The 20921-nt window shown below is 44.8% G+C and overlaps 1 protein-coding gene across 1 annotated transcript in view; it reads left to right on the forward strand.

Annotated features, from left to right (window-relative positions):
* LOC126293315 (chaoptin) overlaps positions 1-20921 on the forward strand; it is a 253508-nt gene that overhangs the window by 114569 nt on the left and 118018 nt on the right. The window contains exons 5-6 of the mRNA XM_049986461.1: positions 1572-1904; positions 15804-16114. Coding sequence (XP_049842418.1) covers positions 1572-1904; positions 15804-16114 — 644 coding nt within the window. The remainder of the gene's footprint in view (positions 1-1571; positions 1905-15803; positions 16115-20921) is intronic.

Raw genomic sequence — 20921 nt, forward strand, 5'->3', positions numbered from 1 at the left:
CAAGAAGAAAGTACCCGAATGCAACGAAAATCGGTCGCTTTGATGTACCTGTCCAGATAAACAAATCATTACAAAAAATGTGTGTGAAATGTTATGGGACTTAACTGCTAAGGTCATAAGTCCCTAAGCTTACACACTACTTAACCTAAATTATCCTAAGGACGAAGCACACACCCGTGCCCGAGGGAGGACTCGAACCTCCGCCGGGACCAGCCGCACAGTCCATGACTGCAGCGCCTAAGACTGCTCGGGTAATCCCGCGGGGCAAATGATTACAATTTCAGAAAAATTGGATGAGTTATTCATGAGAAAGAATTGCATAAGCTGAGCTTAACAACGCGTCGATCCACCTCTGGCCCTTATGCAGACAGTTACTCGGCTTGACATTGATTGATGGAGTTGTTGGATGTCCTTCTGAGGGATATCGAGCCAAATTCTGTCCAATTGGCACGTTAGATCATGAAAATGCCGCGATGGTTAGAGGGCTGTGCAGAAAATGCTCCGTACGTCTTCAGATGGGTAGCGATCCAGCGACATTGCTGGCCAAGGTAGGGTTTGGAAGCACGAAGACAAGCAGCAGAAACTCTCGCCGTGCTTGGGCGGACATTATCTTGCTGAAACGTAAGGCCAGGATGGCTTGCCATGAAGGGCAACAAGACAGGGCGTAGAATATCGACAATGCACTGCTGTGTTGTAAGGATGATACCCAAAGAAGTCCTGCTATGAAAAGAAATGGCCTCCTAGACCAGCACTCCACGTTGTTGTGCCGTATCTACGTCAATGCACAGGTTAGTATCCCACCGCCATCTGAGGCATCTCCGGTCACATCTTAGGCCTGAAATGTGATGAGTCCCTCTTCGAACTGAATCCCTATGACCAGCGAGGACACGTCTGGAGATGCCCTGGACAGTGATGGGATTGCAGACTGACTGCCACCCGCCACACAGCCCATCAACTAAGTGATACTCTGGAGTTCCATTTCATTTCATAGCAAGACATCTTTGGTTTTCATCCGGAGCACCCTTACAGCACAGCAGTACGTCGACGCTGTTCTACATTTCGTTGTGTTGCCCTTCATAGCAACCCATCCTGGGATTTCGTTCCTCAGGGCGCATAAGGCGAGGGTCTCTGCTGATTTTAGTCTTGCTTACCAATCTGTGCCTTGGCGTGCAATGTCTTTCCCCAACTGAGAGCGTTTGGAGCATTAAGGGCAGGGCTCCACAGCCATCTGGAATCTGACGATCTATGGCTAAAATTGCAAGGAATTTGGCACGATATCACTCAGGAGGACATCCGACAACTCCAGCAACCAATGCGAAGCTGAATAAATGCTTGCATTTGGGCCAGAGGTGAACCAGCGCATTATTGCCTCGCTCGGTTTGTGAAGCTCTTTCTCTTGACGCAAATCACCCCATTTTTCTGAAATTGTAATCATTTGTTTGTGCGTGTACATGACATCTACCGATTTCCACACCATTCTACGTCGTTTCTTTTTGTCTTAGAGTGTATAAAAAGCTGTTGTTTCGCGCACAGTGGCGCACGCAATGCGACGGCCGACCGGGTGTCCGCAGGGCAACCACCTGTCGGAGCTGGACGTGGCGCTGTTCCGCGACGGCCCGCCGCGGCTGTCCCGGCTGCAGCTGGCGGACAACCAGCTGTCGTCGGTGCCGTACCGCCAGCTGGCGCCGCTGCGCCTCCTGAGGACGCTCGACCTGTCGGCGAACCGCATCGCCGGGCTGCACAGCGCCACCTCCGAACCGGACGAGGCCCGCGGCTCGCTCATGTCGCTGGACACCCTGCGCCTCGAGCGCAACCAGATCCAGTACCTGCCTCCAGGCGCCTTCCAGCACTTCGACGTCCTCAACAGAACCTTCCTCGACGGCAACCCTCTCGTCCTCGTGCAGGTGAGTACCGCCGACGGAGCGGGACCTTCGAGGGAACTAGCTGTGCAGTTACGACATTCCGCCTGTGGTCGGAACACATGTGCGGACAGACGCATCTGCGGAGCCTGGGGCTCTTGCTGGGAGAAGCGGCTTTTTTCAGGCACTACACAGCCACACTATGAATTTATACTATCAGTGAAAAACAGTCTAGATCGCGATGGGTATTTTACTATAAGGATCGGTTTCGGCCTTGGCGTAGGTCATCTTCAGATGTCACCATCAGCTGAAGTTGACGACGGATAGAACAGTCCACTGATCGCATTGTCAACTTCAGCTGATGGTGCTGTCTGAAGATAGTCAAAGCCTAGGCGGAAACCGGTCATTGTAATAAAATACCCATCGCGATGTTTTTTCACTGGTTTTATACAGATTACAAGATCGCTGTTCCCAAAAATGTCACCAAAAATTTTGTACACTAAGAATATGCTTCCTGTCTAGTGGTGTAACACAGCGTGCTGTTGTCTAGAAAACGTCAGTCAATTTTAATATGTGTCGAAAGGTTCAAAAACTGCCAGCATGGATAAAATGATGTTTAACGTGTGAAGACCTCGGCTGGGAACAATGGTAAGGGACTAGTTGGTTATTTTGAGAAATTGAGCAGTAGGGTTTCAATAAATTCTCATAAATAAGGTATTTCAAGTACATGGATTGTGATTTTTTAATTCAGATAAGTATTTGATTTTAAATATTTCTAGAATAATGAAATGAAGGGGGCCACAGATAAAAGTGGCCCGTGTAAGTATAAAGGAAAAACAGTGAAATTACGGAAACGAGGAGCTGAAATTGACTTAATTATAATTTACTTGTAACAAAAAACACAGCGAAAAGTAAGTTTATACAAGGTATAGAAAATGATGCCCTGCAATTCACAGCTGTGCACATCTAAGCATATTCAGATACACCAGGCGTAAAGTTCGGATATCGATGACGGTAACTTCACAGCTGATGTTCGGTATTGTGTTGGATTTACCTCATAGACCGTACTCTTCAAATGTTCCCACAGTAAAAAATCACAAATCGCTAGATCCGGCGAACGTGGTGGCTTTAAACGATTTGTGACAATTCGCTCCTCAGTGATGATATCATAAACTCGTTCTAGGGATATCTTAGACACGTAGCATGCTGCCTCATTTTGCTGTAAGAAGCAGTATTCTCATCCATATTCAGTGAGTTTAGCACAAAATGTACTTTTGTGCTATAATTTTCATATATGCAACTGCTCACCGAGGAAGTTTCTGAAGAGCAGCGGTATTTGTCCGTGTGTAGGTAGCATTATCATTAGTCTCTTAATCTGTGCTGGAATTAGTGGCTTGATGAAGACTCAACTCTCTCTTAGTAAATTTTTGAAGTTAAGTTTTAAGTCAAAAGACTTTAGAACTTAGCATTTTACTTTTACGTCGTTTTTGGTTGGTCTTCTATAGTTCATGATAATGTTTTCTTGGGGTGACATGAGCAATAAATAAACTCTTCATTATTAAATCATTGATTTATTTATGTTATTATTATCCATAATTTATGATCTTGTTGAGGGTAGCGTCAAAAAATACCGGTCTAATGATGCGCGTTCCTGTTACACCGCAAGAAAGCTCAATACCTCGTATTCTGTGAATTCACATGACCGGAAAGATGAAACCATGGGTCATCACTCATGACGTAATGGATAGGATGTAACAAACGATTGTTGATGTTATTCAAAAGCCACGTGCAATAATCTACACGTTTGTGACTGACATCCTCCCGTAAATGCTGCACCACTATCACACGATATGGCTTCAGAGTACGTCTTTTCAATATCCGCTGGCATCTCCGCCTTCTTACATGCTCCTCTTGGGACAGTTTGAGTGTAGACGTCTTTGGGCTCTGAATAATTCGTCGGCGAATGTCTGCAATAGCTTCTGGTGTACGAACTGAAGAAATTCTTTGTCGTTTCCCATTTTGCACAGATGTGTAGGTGCGTCAATTTTTATACCCGTTCTGTGTGGCTCTCTTTACTGGTAGTCCTCTGTCCGATTACTTGACCTCGAAAACTTCGCTAGTTTCGTTAATCGAACCTGTCTTCACATATGCTTCCACAACATCAATTGTTTCTCGATCGGGAAAGTTAGACGGCAGACCGCAATGAAGAAGTCTAACTTAACTGATGAAATAAACTAAAATGCTGACATAAGAATGCTAACAATCGATTATTGCATAAAAGTGTCCATTGTAGTAGATGTTACCTCTACTTCAGAGGTCGAAATATTGCATTCGTGTTCAAATGGGAGGCGGGCTACTTTTGACTGTGCCACCCTGTATTTTTAAGATCGTTAATGCTACCTAAAATTTTATTATTTAAAATGCATCAGTGGGCACTTACTGCCGTTTAATTACAAACTCAATGGACTTAACATGTCTCACCATTAACTTCCCACTGTCTGCTTGTGGTCGAACTGACCGTGAAAACTCTCAAAAACATAAGTTTAAAATCAGAATTATTTCAGATTATGATAATAATATTTGCATTAACAGTTATTGCGAAAATAAACTACAACCACCTCAAAAATTAATCTATGATTCAGCACAATATAAAATTAATTTTGCTATCGCGTCACTACAGCCTGCAAACAATGTTCAGGCGGCCCTTACATTTCTGTCATCACGCTGTCACGTAAATTCAAGTAAACCACTGTAAGGGACGTCGCTTAACAGTTAACTGCTTAAATAATTATTTGTACTACCTGATTACCAACAACTTTTTAAGTTCTTCTGCTTTCAGGGCAACATACTCAGGATCTTTATCTGAGGCGTAGTTCTCCACATCGTCATTGGTCTTGTACAACCCGTCCCTGAAAAGCATTTTCCTGGCACGAGCACCCCACGCATTAGTACTGCTGGCAGCCATAGTTTCTAAATATGATCACTGTATACACGCACACATCCTGACGAAACCGCCATTACTGAGAATCTAAAATAACATAGCTGTCATGTCTCGCTTTATCGTAGAATTATCCACTTACAGAATAAAACACACCGTGTACCACACTATGCATGCAATAACCCTGTTCCTCATGGACTGTCTCTTATCATTGTTTACAACCGAGATATTTATATGTGTTTTACTTCTTAAAACAAGCTGTATCCATGAGGTGTAGAAAGAATGTATGTAGTTGCACGTCATTTTCCTGCGTTCCCGTTGCAACGATTTTGAATTGGGTATCTACCGACATTCTGATTCCAAGAAACACTCTAGGCGAAACCCGCTATGATTCTCTAGAAAAGGCAATATTAGTTTGCGAATATTTCACATATCGCAATCGACTTTCTAGGAAAAACCAAGAGGAGGTGATCCCTCTTCATACACCATTGAACTTGTAAATAAGTATGACGTGCATCAAACTTCTCTTCAGTATACAGTGGTTGTGACGTTTTCTTCTTCATTATAATTTCTGTGCGTAAGCCGCCCAAGTTAGAAATAATTTAAAGTCGCCAGCAATTTGAAATCTTTTTAAAGTAATAGTCTCGCTTGGCTTCATTACTGACTTCTTTCCGCATCAAAATTTAAAATTAATCCACCAAACCTGTGGCCCTGGTACTATGCATCTTCTCTAAGATTTTTTTTGTTCACTAGTAATTAAACATTTGGATGATCTTTTGACGTTAATGTATTTATCCATCGGTTCCAGCCTTCAGCGACGTTGTCAGTGCGATGGTGACTCCCACTGTAGTTCCACATATTTCTAGAGCCACTAGTGCACAAAATAGTCATAGAAGACCTGACACTTTTTGCTTTTAGGTGTTCTCACCTGAATACATGGCAAGCCAGCATCCAAGATTTCCAGGGGAAAATGTGCTCTGGTCGAACACCTTCTTATGTGACAGTGTATTTCTTCATTCTACTTACGGCGGCAACACGGCCTCAGAACTTAACTTGTTTCCACAGACATAGATCAATATGAAAACTGTGACACACAACCTCAGTTTCAGGAAAGAAACTTCTAGCTCATTGTACGATAGCTATTTCGATCATGAGAGACGCAGGGTCCATCCAGGGGCGTTGGTTTTAATTGCTTACAAAATTTCGGTTTATGTTCGGTAGCATATTGCAGGCATCTGTAATAGTTTCTGAAAGATATAATCGCCATTTCACTGTACAACAGGTTTTATTTCACAATATGGATTTCGTACTTAGGCCATTATCAAGTGTTACAAGTATTATAAATCATTAGATCTGAGTAGAACATAAGTCATCGTCAAACACGTATCTTCAGTTGTGTAAACCAATTTTGTCGAAATAAACGCGAGAATATTTGTGTAATATGCCAATTTACTGGTAATTAGCATGACTCAGTTGATATGGTTGTGGTAAAGAAGGTGACCAGATCACAGCACACTGTACTTAAGATTAAAACCTGTGATTTGGTCATGTGTTTTTCCACAACTATATCAACTGATACTTGTAATCCGTCTTGATTGCATAAATGTTCACAGGACCGGTTTCGGTTCCTCTAGAACCTCCTTCAGATCTGCAATTTCGGTTACAGGAGTAACCCGTCCACAAGCTTGTGAAGGTTGCTGTGTGTGGACGGGTTGCTCCTGTAACCGAAATTGCAGATCTGAAGGAGGTTCTAGAGGAACAGAAACCGGTCATGTGAATTATGAGTAACACGGATTGAGTAGCACTCTCATAATCTTATTTCAAGATTTTAAACATGGCTGAAACAGCAACTGTTGAAATTCTTCACGGTAAATGATGACAGTAACATTGTATAACCAGTGAGTACAGTATTCCAGCAGACATTATGTCTGTTGTTGCATATCAACTCAGTCATGCTATTTGCCAGTGGATAAGCATATTACACAAATGTCCTCACATTTATTCATACAAAATTGTTCTATATAACTCAGGATACATGTTTGGACGATGCCTGGGGTTCTACTCAAGTCTACTGACTTTTGTTACTTGTAACACTTGGAAATGGGCTGAAACCGAAATCCCGATTGCAGTGTAAAAACCATTGTAGAGTCAAATTGCGGTTATATCTTTCGGAAAGTTTTACATGACTGCCGCTTCATGCAAAAGTAAAATCATTAACTGTAATGGTATTAGTTTCTTCCCGAGAATCGGTAATATCGACTTGAAGAATACAGAACTGTCCAAACTACTTGCTCTAAGTGGCCTTTTCCAGTAATATGTCCGAGGTGGTGGCGGAGAGGCCAGTGCGTCCTGCTTCTGGAACAGCTTGTTCTCAGGCGTATTATATCTGATATGTCTTGGGTTCCGCAGAAATACTGAAAAAAAAATCATTTCTGCAGATGTGTCACAAAGTCATCCCATCTATCTCCCAGTATTATAGTTCTTACGACTCGCTAATCGGTGGCTCTCTGCAACATACTGAAATACTTGTGACTATCTCCGGGCTTTCAGAGGTCAGCTGTACGGTAACTAGAAAAATTACGCACATTAGTGGACAGAGCACCTCAGCAAGCTTTTATTCGTAGTTAAATAAAATGTGCAGGAATTATCTTAACGACTTTAAATTATGAGTATGATAGTAGACGTACGTTCGAAAATGTGTCGATGGTCCAGCAGTTAAATAAAATATAAGTTGAAACTGGTAAACAATGGATTCCTACAGCACGCAATTAGTTATGAACAACAACACAGCTCGCGAGACATTCACCTCTAAACGCCTTCACTGAAGAAGCCACGGAAATCTCACAAGTGCACAGGTCGGCACTCCGAAATATTTCTATGCTCCGCGACCAAGCGCAAACTGCTCCACTGTCCAAGTCTGTCCGCCGTCTATGCGTCCGTCGCCCTGTACAGCCCGTGTGCAGCACTCACTCCCGTGTCCCATGCCGTACCGCGCTGAAATGCCGCACTGCCAGAACTGCCTTCCATCCAGTGTCCCCATTCAAGAGCGCTGTGACTGGCTAGAGCGCTCGCGCCATGTCTTCATGCCAAGGCACCCACACAAACATAATGAAACACATTCGAAGTACTGGATTTACATTTAAATAACTCGGAACTATATGAATATTCTTACGGCTGGACCATAAACACGCTATAGCACACATTATTAGATACCTAAACAAATTACATGAACGTATATCAAAGGAATTACAACAAATGGTAGGCCAGTAGATTAATGTCTCTGTGCTTTCTATAACACAGTGAATATTTAAACAATTTCTTCATTAATAGAATATATCGGATATAAATAAAAACATGGATGAATAAATATGTTTATAAGCATGCTGCTATCGGTTTTTCGTGTAAACGTGGAGTATTTATGGTCTGACGCGATCGATAGTAAACGGCCACTTTGACCTCCAATAACTCATGTACTATTCAAGTTGTTTTTGTGGTCTTCAGTCCTGAGACTGGTTTGATGAAGCTCTCCATGCTACCCTATCCTGTGCAGTCTTCTTCATCTCCAGTAAATACTGCATCCTACATCCTTCTGAATCTGCTTGGTGTATTCATCTCTTGGTCTCCCTCTATGATTTTTATCCTCCATACTGCCCTCCAATGCTAAATTTGTGATCCCTTGATGCCTCAGAACATGTCCTACCAACCGGCCCCTTCTTCTTGTCAAGTTGTGCCACAAACTCCTCTTCTCTCCAATTCTATTCAATACCTCCTCATTAGTTATGTGATCTACCCATCTAATCTTCAGCATTCTTCTGTAGCACCACATTTCGAAAGCTTCTATTCTCTTCTTGTCCAAACTATTTATCGTCCATGTTTCACTTCCATATATGACTAAACTCCATAAAAATACTTTCAGAAACGACTTCCTGACACTTAAATCTGTGCTCGATGTTAACAAATTTCTCTTCTTCAGAAACGCTTTCCTTGCCATTGCCAGTCTACATTTTATATCTTCTCTACTTCGTCCATCATCAGTTATTTTGCTCCCCAAATAGCAAAACTCCTTTACTATATTAAGCACCTCATTTCCTAATCTAATTCCCTATTCGAGTTACATGCTTGTAATCCATACCAATTTAGGTTTACACTAATGCCTTTCTAAAGACACGGCGATCGACAATATCGGATGAACCGTTTATATTTTCGAAATTCGTTGCTGGGTGTTACTTGTATAATTTACCGTGAGATACTAACTAATAAAGATATTGAAAATCTGATTGCACAATCAAAATCGTCGTGCAAATATTAGTAATGTATCACCAACTGCGACATAATCGCGTGTACAAACAGTAATCCAATACTGCAAAATGCTTTTTTATTCCAGTCTCTGATCACAAATGAATTCTTTAGACGATGACCGGTTTCAGTCTGTAATGACTATCTTCAGATCTAAAATATATACATCCAGTGAGCAGTGTGTCTTTTAACTTAACACAGCAATACGTATCACAATATACTGTCAGACACCAGGGAAATGTACAGATAAAATACACTATAACTTACCTTTTTTACACCATGTTCTAAAGTGATACGGCCATAATGGCATCGTCAAAACATATAAATATAATCAAATTTCTCTTTGAGGTATCATGATTCATCTGGCTACTGTTAATTTCTATACGAACTGTGAAATGTCTGCCATTAAGGTTCCCCAAAGTCCGCCATCTTTGGCCCTCCCGGCGCACAGCGTCACCAAGGAATTCCCAGCCTCGGTTGACCACGTGGTCCGGTCGTTGCGCGGTATCACGCGCTTGCTAACGATCCGCGCCTTGCCAAACGGCCCGAGCGGTGGCCGCCAACTCTGAACTTAGAATATGTTCAGGGCGCCACAACTCGCCCGTAACCTCACACACTTACTGTGAAAAGCAGTTGTTATTTGTTTCCCATGACTCGATAAGAAAACAATCGTGTAGTAACCTTCAACAGACACCGGTAGATAAATGAACAGATATAAGAAAGTAAGTAAAATAGAAACAATAATCGTGTTTAGGACACGTAGCGTCAAAGTGAGAGTCCGCGGTTGTAGCCACTGCGCCGGCAGTTGGCCTGAGCATACCGCGAGCTTAGAGGCACCTAAAGTGCGTTGGAAACGTTGATCACCATCTTCACAGATACGGTCGCATTTCTACGGGTAAGCCGGGACACGTGTTCACTCGTTTTGGCTCCTCTTTTACTGTGCAAAGAGTCTGAGATATCGGGTAATGGCACTTGCCGTGTTTCCCTCGTGAGTGACTGGTACAGCACTTAATTCTCGGACCGAGCGAGGTGGAGGACGACGGTTCAATCCCGCGTCCGGCCACCCTGGTTTAGGTTTTCTGTGATTTCCCTAAATCGCTCCAGGCAAATGCCGGGATGGTTCCTTTCAAAGGGCACGGCCGACATCCTTCCCAGCCCTTCCCTAATCCGATGAGACCGATGACCTCGCTGTCTGGTCTCCTTCCCCAAAACAACCCCAACCCCAACCTAATGCTCAACATCATTTTATATCTTCTTCTTCTTCTTCTTCTTGCGTTACGGCCTCTGTAGGCCCACGGGTAGCCCCTTCGTGGACTGCATTTTCCTCTTCTTCTCCGAGAACCTCTTCATTCTTTGTCTTCTCTTCTCCTCTCCCTCTCTTCTTCCGAGATCTTCAGTTACCGTTTCTCCTAGCGGCTCCACTGGTGACATTCTAATCTTTTCGTGTATTCATCTCTGTCATTCATCTCTGGCATATATGTCAGTGTATATTTGTTCCTCCAATTTTCCTTTCCTTCGACCTTGATCCCCAATTGCAACCTCTCCTTCTGAAGTTCAACAATCCACTTTGTTCCTGTCTTTCCCCTTGTCCTCCCTGTTGTTTCACACACTCTCTTCGTCATTCTGTCCATACTTATCCTAACTACACTCCTGGAAATTGAAATAAGAACGTGAATTCATTGTCCCAGGAAGGGGAAACTTTATTGACACATTCCTGGGGTCAGATACATCACATGATCACACTGACAGAACCACAGGCACATAGACACAGGCAACAGAGCATGCACAATGTCGGCACTAGTACAGTGTATATCCACCTTTCGCAGCAATGCAGGCTGCTATTCTCCCATGGAGACGATCGTAGAGATGCTGGATGTAGTCCTGTGGAACGGCTTGCCATGCCATTTCCACCTGGTGCCTCAGTTGGACCAGCGTTCGTGCTGGACGTGCAGACCGCGTGAGACGACCGCTTCATCCAGTCCCAAACATGCTCAATGGGGGACAGATCCGGAGATCTTGCTGGCCAGGGTAGTTGACTTACACCTTCTAGAGCACGTTGGGTGGCACGGGATACATGCGGACGTGCATTGTCCTGTTGGAACAGCAAGTTCCTTTGCCGGTCTAGGAATGGTAGAACGATGGGTTCGATGACGGTTTGGATGTACCGTGCACTACTCAGTGTCCCCTCGACGATCACCAGAGGTGTACGGCCAGTGTAGGAGATCGCTCCCCATACCATGATGCCGAGTGTTGGCCCTGTGTGCCTCGGTCGTATGCAGTCCTGATTGTGGCGCTCACCTGCACGGCGCCAAACACGCATACGACCATCATCGGCACCAAGGCAGAAGCGACTCTCATTGCTGAAGACGACACGTCTACATTCGTCCCTCCATTCACGCCTGTCGCGACACCACTGGAGGCGGGCTGCACGATGTTGTTGCGTGAGCGGAAGACAGCCTAACGGTGTGCGGGAACGTAGCCCAGCTTCATGAAGACGGTTGCGAATGGTCCTCGCCGATACCCCAGGAGCAACAGTGTCCCTAATTTGCTGGGAAGTGGCGGTGCGGTCCCCTACGGCACTGCGTAGGATCCTGCGGTCTTGGCGTGCATCCATGCGTCGCTGCGGTCCGGTCCCAGGTGGACGGGCACGTGCACCTTCCGCCGACCACTGGCGACAAAATCGATGTACTGTGGAGACCTCACGCCCCATGTGTTGAGCAATTCGGCGGTACGTCCACCCGGCCTCCCGCATGCCCACTATACGCCCTATACGCCCTATACGTCCGTCAACTGCACATACGGTTCACGTCCACGCTGTCGCGGCATGCTACCAGTGTTAAAGACTGCGATGGAGTTCCGTATGTCACGGCAAAATGGTTGACACTGACGGCGGCGGTGCACAAATGCTGCGCAGCTAGAGCCATTCGACGGCAAACACCGCGGTTCCTGGTGTGTCCGTTGTGCCGTGCGTGTGATCATTGCTTGTACAGCCCTCTCGCAGTGTCCGGAGCAAGTATGGTGGGTCTGACACACCGGTGTCAATGTGTTCTTTTTTCCATTTCCAGGAGTGTATATGCCCAGCAAACCTTGCCCTTTTGAGCGTTGATTTCCCCGGGTATTGTTCTCATGTTCCCTAGGTCTTCGCATCCACCTCTCTCCACCTCTTTTGGAACCTAGTATTTATCTCAGTATTTTCCTCTCTTCTTTCTCTAGTTGCTCTGCCCTATTTCTTCCTAGTGTCATCGTCTTAGCAGCATATAATACTGCATTCCTCACCGTTGCCTTGTAGTGGCTTATGTTTGCCTCTGTGGATATATTCCTTTTGTTGTATACATCTCTCGTCATGCAGAAGGCTGACCTCATCTTCTTTATGCTCTCTGTTATTCCCTCCTTGCTCCTGTTCCTTCATGTTATAATTTCTCCTAGGTATTTAAATTTGTCCACCATTGGCACAGCACCTTCCGGAGTTTCCCAGTTTGCAGTGGTGTTTAATGTCTTTGTCTTGTTATAGGCGATCCTCAGTCCCACCTTTCTGGCTACCTTACTTAAGTTGTCGAGTTGTGTCTTTGCGTCTTCTTCCTTCTCACTATTGCTATGTCATCTGCAAAGGCTAGGCAGTCCCTTTGAGCCCTGTTGTCCTTTTTGTCGCCCACATGGGTCTTTGGTATTCCCATTTCCTAGTTTATTGCTCTCCACTGCCTGATCACTTCGTCCAGTGCTATATTGAACAACAATGGTGACAATCCATCTCCCTGTTTAACACCAGTCTTGATCTCAAACATTTGGATGCTCTTCTTTTCCTGATGTCCCACTGTCACGGTCCACCACCACAGGTTATGTCACTTGGCGTGTTCCCCTCGTGAGTGACTGTTACAGCACCTAATTCTCAACATCGTTGTATATCATCATATCTCAAGCATTTGGATTCTCTTCCTTTCTGGATGTCCCACTGTCACGGTTGTCGCGTCCCAAGCGTGGGTATTGCGAGGGATTGAGCGACACGGGTTTGTGAAAGGGATTTAGCCGGTTGACCTTAGTGGGAGGGAGAGTTTTTGATCTCGCTAAGATGTAGAAATCCCCGGTGTGAAGGTACAAGGCTAGGAAGCGGGTAGAATTAAAGTCTTGCTAACTTTAACAAATTGCAGTTTATTCTGAATAAATACAACTGACCCTAACTGCGTGGTGATTACATTCACACGAAGGCCAAGTCTAATACAGAGACTGTGACTGACTCCACCGTTCTGACTGCCAACTAGAAGCTCTGCAATATTTCCCAGCACCCTACGTTAAGAGTCCCGCGGCTACGCCCTGACGCTCTCCAGCGACTATCTGCGGCTGCCTGCCTACAGCCCGTTCCTCAGCCCAAGTCGGATGCTGCTATCACTCTAACTACAAGAAGCTCCCGACTCTCCCCAGAGCGGCGTGCGGAGTTTTGTTAGCGTTCCCCATTCGACCCCGCCAGCGCTTGGCATGGCGTAGCGTCGAAGGCAACTTGTCCTTATTTGGTATCGTTAAAGCATTGTTGTTGCTATTGTTCTTCAGAGTGCGGATGCTACGGTCGCAGGTTCGAATCCTGCTTCGGGCATGGATGTGTGTGATGTCCTTAGGTTAGTTAGGTTTAAGTAGTTCTAAGTTCTTGGGGACTGATGACCACAGATGTTAAGTCCCATAGTGCTCAGAGCCATTTGAACCTTTTTTTTTTGTTTTGTTCTTCAGAGGCTGAGTGGAGGGATAGAGGCGCCTCTCCCTATTTGGTCACGCACTGCGTCCTGAGCCCTTCTTTGGCTCCTCATGACGTAGCGCTGTCCCCACCAAGGGCCCTCTTTCTTTCTCTCTGCACTCCCAGACCTCTCTGTCTAGCCAGGAATGCTTTTTGTTCATACTCTTAATTGAATGCTCATCATGAGTCCCTACACAGAGCTTCTTTCGTATCTGTTGGCTGTTTCGTTTCTTATCAAGCGCCGCTGCCCAACAGTTTGACTTCCGCCTCGGATGACCCTTCGGCCACACCAGGCGTCCAGCGCTACAATTTTAACTTCTTCCTACGTACTATTCTCGGCGTACTGCATGAAATTATTGTAATTAGACTTGGGTTGTTCCTGCGGTTACAACACGGTCCACCACCACAGAATGCATCCACAGGAATACACTCCTGGAAATGGAAAAAAGAACACATTGACATCGGTGTGTCAGACCCACCATACTTGCTCCGGACACTGGAGAGGGCTGTACAAGCAATGATCACACACACGGCACAGCGGACAAACCAGGAACCGCGGTGTTGGCCGTCGAATGGCGCTAGCTACGCAGCATTTGTGCACCGCCGCCGTCAGTGTCAGCCAGTTTGCCGTGGCATACGGAGCTCCATCGCAGTCATTAACACTGGTAGCATGACGCGACAGCGTGGACGTGAACCGTATGTGCAGTTGACGGAATTTGAGCGAGGGCGTATAGTGGGCATGCGGGAGGCCGGGTGGACGTACCGCCGAATTGCTCAACACGTGGGGCGTGAGGTCTCCACAGTACATCGATGTTGTCGCCAGTGGTCGGCGGAAGGTGCACGTGCCCGTCGACCTGGGACCGGACCCCAGCGACGCACGGATGCACGCCAAGACCGTAGGATCCTACGCAGTGCCGTAGGGGACCGCACCGCCACTTCCCAGCAAATTAGGGACACTGTTGCTCCTGGGGTATCGGCGAGGACCATTCGCAACCGTCTCCATGAATCTGGGCTACGGTCCCGCACACCGTTAGGCCGTCTTCCGCTCACGCCCCAACATCGTGCAGGCCGCCTCCAGTGGTGTCGCGACAGGCGTGAATGGAGGGACGAATGGAGACGTGTCGTCTTCAGCGATGAGAGTCGCTTCTGCCTTGGTGCAAATGATGGTCGTATGCGTGTTTGGCGCTGTGCAGGTGAGCGCCACAATCAGGACTGCATACGACCGAGGCACACAGGGCCAACACCCGGCATCATGGTGTGGGGAGCGATCACCTACACTGGCCGTACACCTCTGGTGATCGTCGAGGGGACACTGAATAGTGCACGGTACATCCAAACCGTCATCGAACCCATCTTTCTACCTTTCCTAGACCGGCAAAGGAACTTGCTGTTCCAACAGGACAATGCACGTCCGCATGTATCCCGTGCCACCCAACGTGCTCTAGAAGGTGTAAGTCAACTACCCTGGCCAGCAAGATCTCCGGATCTGTCCCCCATTGAGCATGTTTTGGACTGGATAAAGCGTCGTCTCACGCGGTCTGCAAGTCCAGCACGAACGCTGGTCCAACTGGGGCGCCAGGTGGAAATGGCATGGTAAGCCGTTCCACAGGACTACATCCAGCATCTCTACGATCGTCTCCATGGGAGAATAGCAGCCTGCATTGCTGCGAAAGGTGGATATACACTGTACTAGTACCGACATTGTGCATGCTCTGTTGCCTGTGTCTATGTGCCTGTGGTTCTGTCAGTGTGATCATGTGATGTATCTGACCCCAGGAATGTGTCAATAAAGTTTCCGCTTCCTGGGACAATGAATTCACGGTGTTCTTATTTCAATTTCCAGGAGTGTATTTTCTCAATGTGAGGTCGACGTTTGGTACACGTTTCAACCTCGCGCTACATTCAGGTGGCCATACGCTCCAACTTTGAGAGGGTGGACCCACTGGGACGGGAACGTTGCCGGACTGACTGGGTGAACGTTTGCCCGCAGGGTGACGCGTTCCGCGACGCCAAGATCCGCGAGCTGTCCCTGCGGGACTGCGGCCTCAGCGAGCTGTCGGCGCGCGCCTTCTCCGGGCTGGAGGCGACGCTCCAGGCGCTGGACCTGTCCGCCAACAACCTGACCGAGCTGCCGCAGCAGCTGTTCCACGAGTTCGACTTCCTGCGCACGCTGTCCCTGCGCGACAACAGCATCTCGCAGGTGCGGCCCGCCGAGACGCTGACCGGCTTCCAGTACTCGCTCTACCGGCTCGACCTCACCGGCAGGGACATGGGTATCACCGCCATACAGGACCTCAGGAGGTGAGCCCCGCAGCCGCCTCTCGCGCGCCGTTCACTATGTGAGGAGTACAGAGAACCACGGCACTCCCTCTACTGTCAGCTACTGCTATACCGTAACCTTAAAGGCAGGTCGTGAAACAAAACTATCTTGTTAAAGCAATTACGGTATAACGCAACAGAGCAGTGTTACCCTCTGACAAGGAGACGTGGGGTCGAGGATTTGTCTGAAATTTTGTGTGGTGAAAGAGGACCCCTAACACACAACATAGTTAAAACATTAGGACGCACTACCCTGAAAATCCCGGGAAAATCGATCCAAAGTTTCTTAGGTGCCATATGAGTACAAAATGTTAGTGCATTGCCAAGCCGCCGTCCGTCCTAGATGTTTACGGCTCGTACTCTTACGCCAAAGGTATCGGGTTCGATTTCTCCTCCGGCACTTTTTTTTCTTCTGTTTCATTTTCTTTTGTTATTCCACCAATTATTCAGAAAGTTTCCCAAACCTACATTGTCTTTAACAAATTAGTTACATTGTTGATTAAAAATTATTTTCTTATTGTCCAACAACACAATTCATGGCGGTTGATTTTCCATTTTTCATTGTGAAGTATGTGAGGAAAAAAACATTGGGTTTTTAATCAGAATAACAAACTCGATTGGGAAACATTCAATTTTTATATAATAATTATAAACAAGAACCGCAGTGGTAATTATCGTAAAAACAAACAAAGCGACAATTTTTGCGACATCTTGCGCAGCATATAAAAACGGATTTTTTACAATCACAGGACGTTTACAATAAATCTGTACAAAAACATGCCCCATTAACTTTTACGAAAATGTTTTGAGCTTCTGATAATTTTGAGGCAAACCAGGGATATTGAATCATGTCTCGGAATATTGGTGACGATAATCGATGGTGAATTATGGAATGAAATTTTATACAGTCTTCCCGGGAATTAATTTCAAGATTCGCATGTAACAATGCGCTGCAATTTTGCAGGCAACAGAAGGAAAAAAAAAATACCGGAGAAGGAACTGAACCACAGGCTTCTGGCTTTGGATCGATTTCTCTCAGGATTTCGGACAAATCCCTGACCCCACGGTCGTGTCGTCTCCGTGTGAGAGGAATTTTGTTATGTTGACCGTGTTGCACCTAACGGAGGTGGCTTATCGGAAGTGAAAGTCAGAATTACGTAAATATTCAAACAATAATTTACTTATCCACACTGTTCAAAGAATAAAAAAACTGCCGCCAGCCTTTCAGGGCTTATTGAAAGTGAAAAGTTATTGCTATTACTATTAATATTCACTGTAGAATTATAAATTGGACATAGGTTCAGTATTACTTTTCAAACATTTTCCTAGCTGACATAAAATTGTAAATGTAATTCATCTACAGCTACATGCTTACTCTGCAATTCACATTTAAGTGCTTGGCAGAGGATTCATCGAACCACAATCATACTATCTCTCTACCATTCCACTCCCGAACAGCGCGCGGGAAAAACGAACACCTAAACCTTTCTGTTCGAGCTCTGATTCCTATTATTTTATTTCGACGATCATTCCTGCCTGTGCAGGTTGAGCTCAACAAAATATTTTCGCATTCAGAAGAGAAAATTGGTGACTGAAATTTCGTAAAAAGGTCTCGCCGCGACGAAAAACGTCTTTGCTTTAATGACTTCAATCCCAACTCGCGTATCATATCTGCCACACTGTCTCCCCTACTACGTGATAACACGAAACGAGCTGCCCTTTTTTGCACCCTTTCGATGTCCTCGGTCAATCCCACCTGGTAAGGATCCCACACCGCGCAGAAATTTTCTAACAGAGGACGAACAAGTGTAGTGTAAGCTGTCTCATTAGTGGACTTGTTGCATCTTCTAAGTGTCCTGCCAATGAATCGCAACATTTGGCTCGCCTTCCCCACAATATTCTCTATGTTGTCTTTCCAACAGAAGTTGTTCGTAATTTTAACATCCAGGTACTTAGTTGAATTGACAGCCTTGAGAATTGTACTATTCATCAAGTAATCGAATTCCAACGGATTTCTTTTGGAACTCATATGGATCACCTCACGCTTTTCGTTATTTAGCGTCAACTGCCACCTGCCACACCATACAGCAATCTTTTCTAAATCGCTTTGCAACTGATGCTGGTCTTTGGGTGACCTTACTAGACGGTAAATTATAGCATCACCTGCGATCAACCTAAGAGAACTGCTCAGATTGTCACTCAGATCATTTATATAGATCAGGAACAGCAGAGGTCCCAGGGCGCTTTCCTGGGGAGCACCTGATAACACTTCAGTTTTACTCGATGATTTGCCGTCTATTACTACGAACTGCGACCTTCCTGACAGGAAATCACGAATCGAGTCGCACTACTGAGACGATACCCCATAGGCCCGCAGCTTGATTAGAAGTCGCTTGTGAGGAACGGTGTCAAAAGCTTTCCGGAAATCTAGAAATACGGAATCAACTTGAGATCCCCTGTCGATAGCGGCCATTACTTCGTGCGAATAAAGAGCTAGCTGCGTTGCACAAGAACGATGTTTTCTGAAAGCATGCTGATTACGTATCAATAGATCGTTCCCTTCGAGGTAATTCATAATGTCTGAATACAGTATATGCTCCAAAACCCTATTGCAAACAGACGTCAATGATATAGGTCTGTAGTTCGATGGATTACTCCTACTACCCTTCTTAAACACTGGTGTGACCTGCGCAATTTTCCATTCCGTAGGTACAGGTCTATCGGTGAGCGAGCGGTTGTATATGATTGCTAAGTAGGGAGCTATTGTATCAGCGTAATCTGAAAGGAACCAAATCGGTACACAATCAGGACCTGAAGACTTGCCCGTATCAAGCCATTTGAGTTGCTTCGCAACCCCGAAGGTATCTACTTCTAAGAAACTCATTCTAGCGGCTGTTCGTGTTTCAAATTCTGTAATATTCCATTCGTCTTCCCTGGTGAAGGAATTTCGTGGAATAAAACTATCTTGTTAAAGCAATTATGGTATAACGCAACAGAGCAGTGTTACCCTCTGAGAGGAATTTTGTTATGTTGACCGTGATGTACCTAACAGAGGTGGCTTATCGGAAGTGAATGTCAGAATTACGTAAATATTCAAACAGTAACAAACAATAATTTACTCGTCCACACTGTTCAAAGAATAAAAAAAAACGGTCGCCAACCTAATTAGGCATGAGAATAATTGACATTCTTGTGTAAGAATGTAGGCATGAGTAACTTTAACGGACAAACACAACCTATATTTTGCCACCCGCGAGTGCAATGAACTCTGACACCTGCATATGTTAACGTTAAGTCTGGAGTTGACAGATTAGAACAAACTATATGCATAAATATAACAGATAACAATACACACTATTACTTTTAGTTGCTTATTCAAACTAAATAGTCTTTATAACGTTACTATTAATATTCACTGTGGAATTACAAATTGGACATAGGTTCTGTATTAGTTTTCAAACATTTTCCTGGCTCACATAAAATTGTAAATGTAGTTCACTGCAAAATTATGAACTGGTCACAGTTTGTCTCTCTCAGCTAAATACTTTTCTATTTAGATTGAAAGTTAAATTGAATTCACTAACAGATTACTTCTCACTGTCTTTTGAATTAAGAAGTTACTGTTTTCAGAGATAGTTGTCTTTCTATTAATCGTTATGTAGCATGAGCACAATAGGCAAACTATGGATCCTGTTACAACATTAATAAGCACTTTTAATACAGAAGAGGAACCCAATATTGTACAGAATTTGACTTGAACAGCAAGAGTAATTGAAATTTGCTATAATTAAGTAATTTTGTGTATTTGAACTACTTTCAGTGGTGGGGGCCCCTTAATCTTGACCACTGTAGCAGAGCATACTAAACACACTTTCAATACACTAAAGAAATAAGGCCTTAAAAAGTATGAACATGTAACCTTCAACAGTATTCGTTCTCATCTCTTACTGCAGTAGAACACAATTTGACATACTGTAAGAAACTGACTCACCTTTTGCGATTTACAACAGGCAGCAATGTGATCATTTACTAAGCAAAACTTTATAAACCTCAGTTTTAAGAACTTTTAATTCTGAAGTTGGCAACAACATATTAATAAGCAGTTTTAATAGAAAAGTTATTTTCAGCAAGCATCATATACTTCGGCTTATTCTCGTGCCACATTAACTTTAACTTTCTTTCAATAAAGGACACTCGGAAAGCACTTTAGCATGGGAGGGATCCTAATTGGAAATGTGACTGAGGATAAATCACGGTAGGTCCAAGAGTTCAGTCAAAAATTACCTTGTATTTGAGTACACTAAACATCGAGCGAACTGATCCTTCACTGTACATCACTACAGTGTTCCATTACAGTGACTGCGCAATGTGGTGGCGATTGTATGTTGGTAGGTGGATTTGCAGGTAGAATTGCCGGACTCTGTCATTTCTTGGTGGCGATGATAGACATCGATTCCAGAATAGCTCCAGCTCTTTATCCATCCATCCGAGGCATTGGAAAGCGCCAGGAAAAGCCTCTCTAAGAACCAACACAATACACAACTTTTACATGAGCAGTTGACAGTTTGGTAGCTCGACGCCGACTGACTCTTGGTTCCACCTTTTCTACCTAGGCCATCCACAATTTGCGCACGCTACATAGTTCCATTCCCGAGGGGAACCACAACACCTTTTACATATGAAATAACTAAGAACCTTTAGTGGAGGTCAGCAGTTTACATAACAGCAAACGAACATTTAAAAAAAAAACAGAACATTTGCATATATTGGTAGTTCTACATAAAATTAT

Source organism: Schistocerca gregaria, chromosome 10 (assembly GCF_023897955.1).
Source record: "Schistocerca gregaria isolate iqSchGreg1 chromosome 10, iqSchGreg1.2, whole genome shotgun sequence".
Lineage (NCBI taxonomy): Eukaryota > Metazoa > Arthropoda > Insecta > Orthoptera > Acrididae > Schistocerca > Schistocerca gregaria.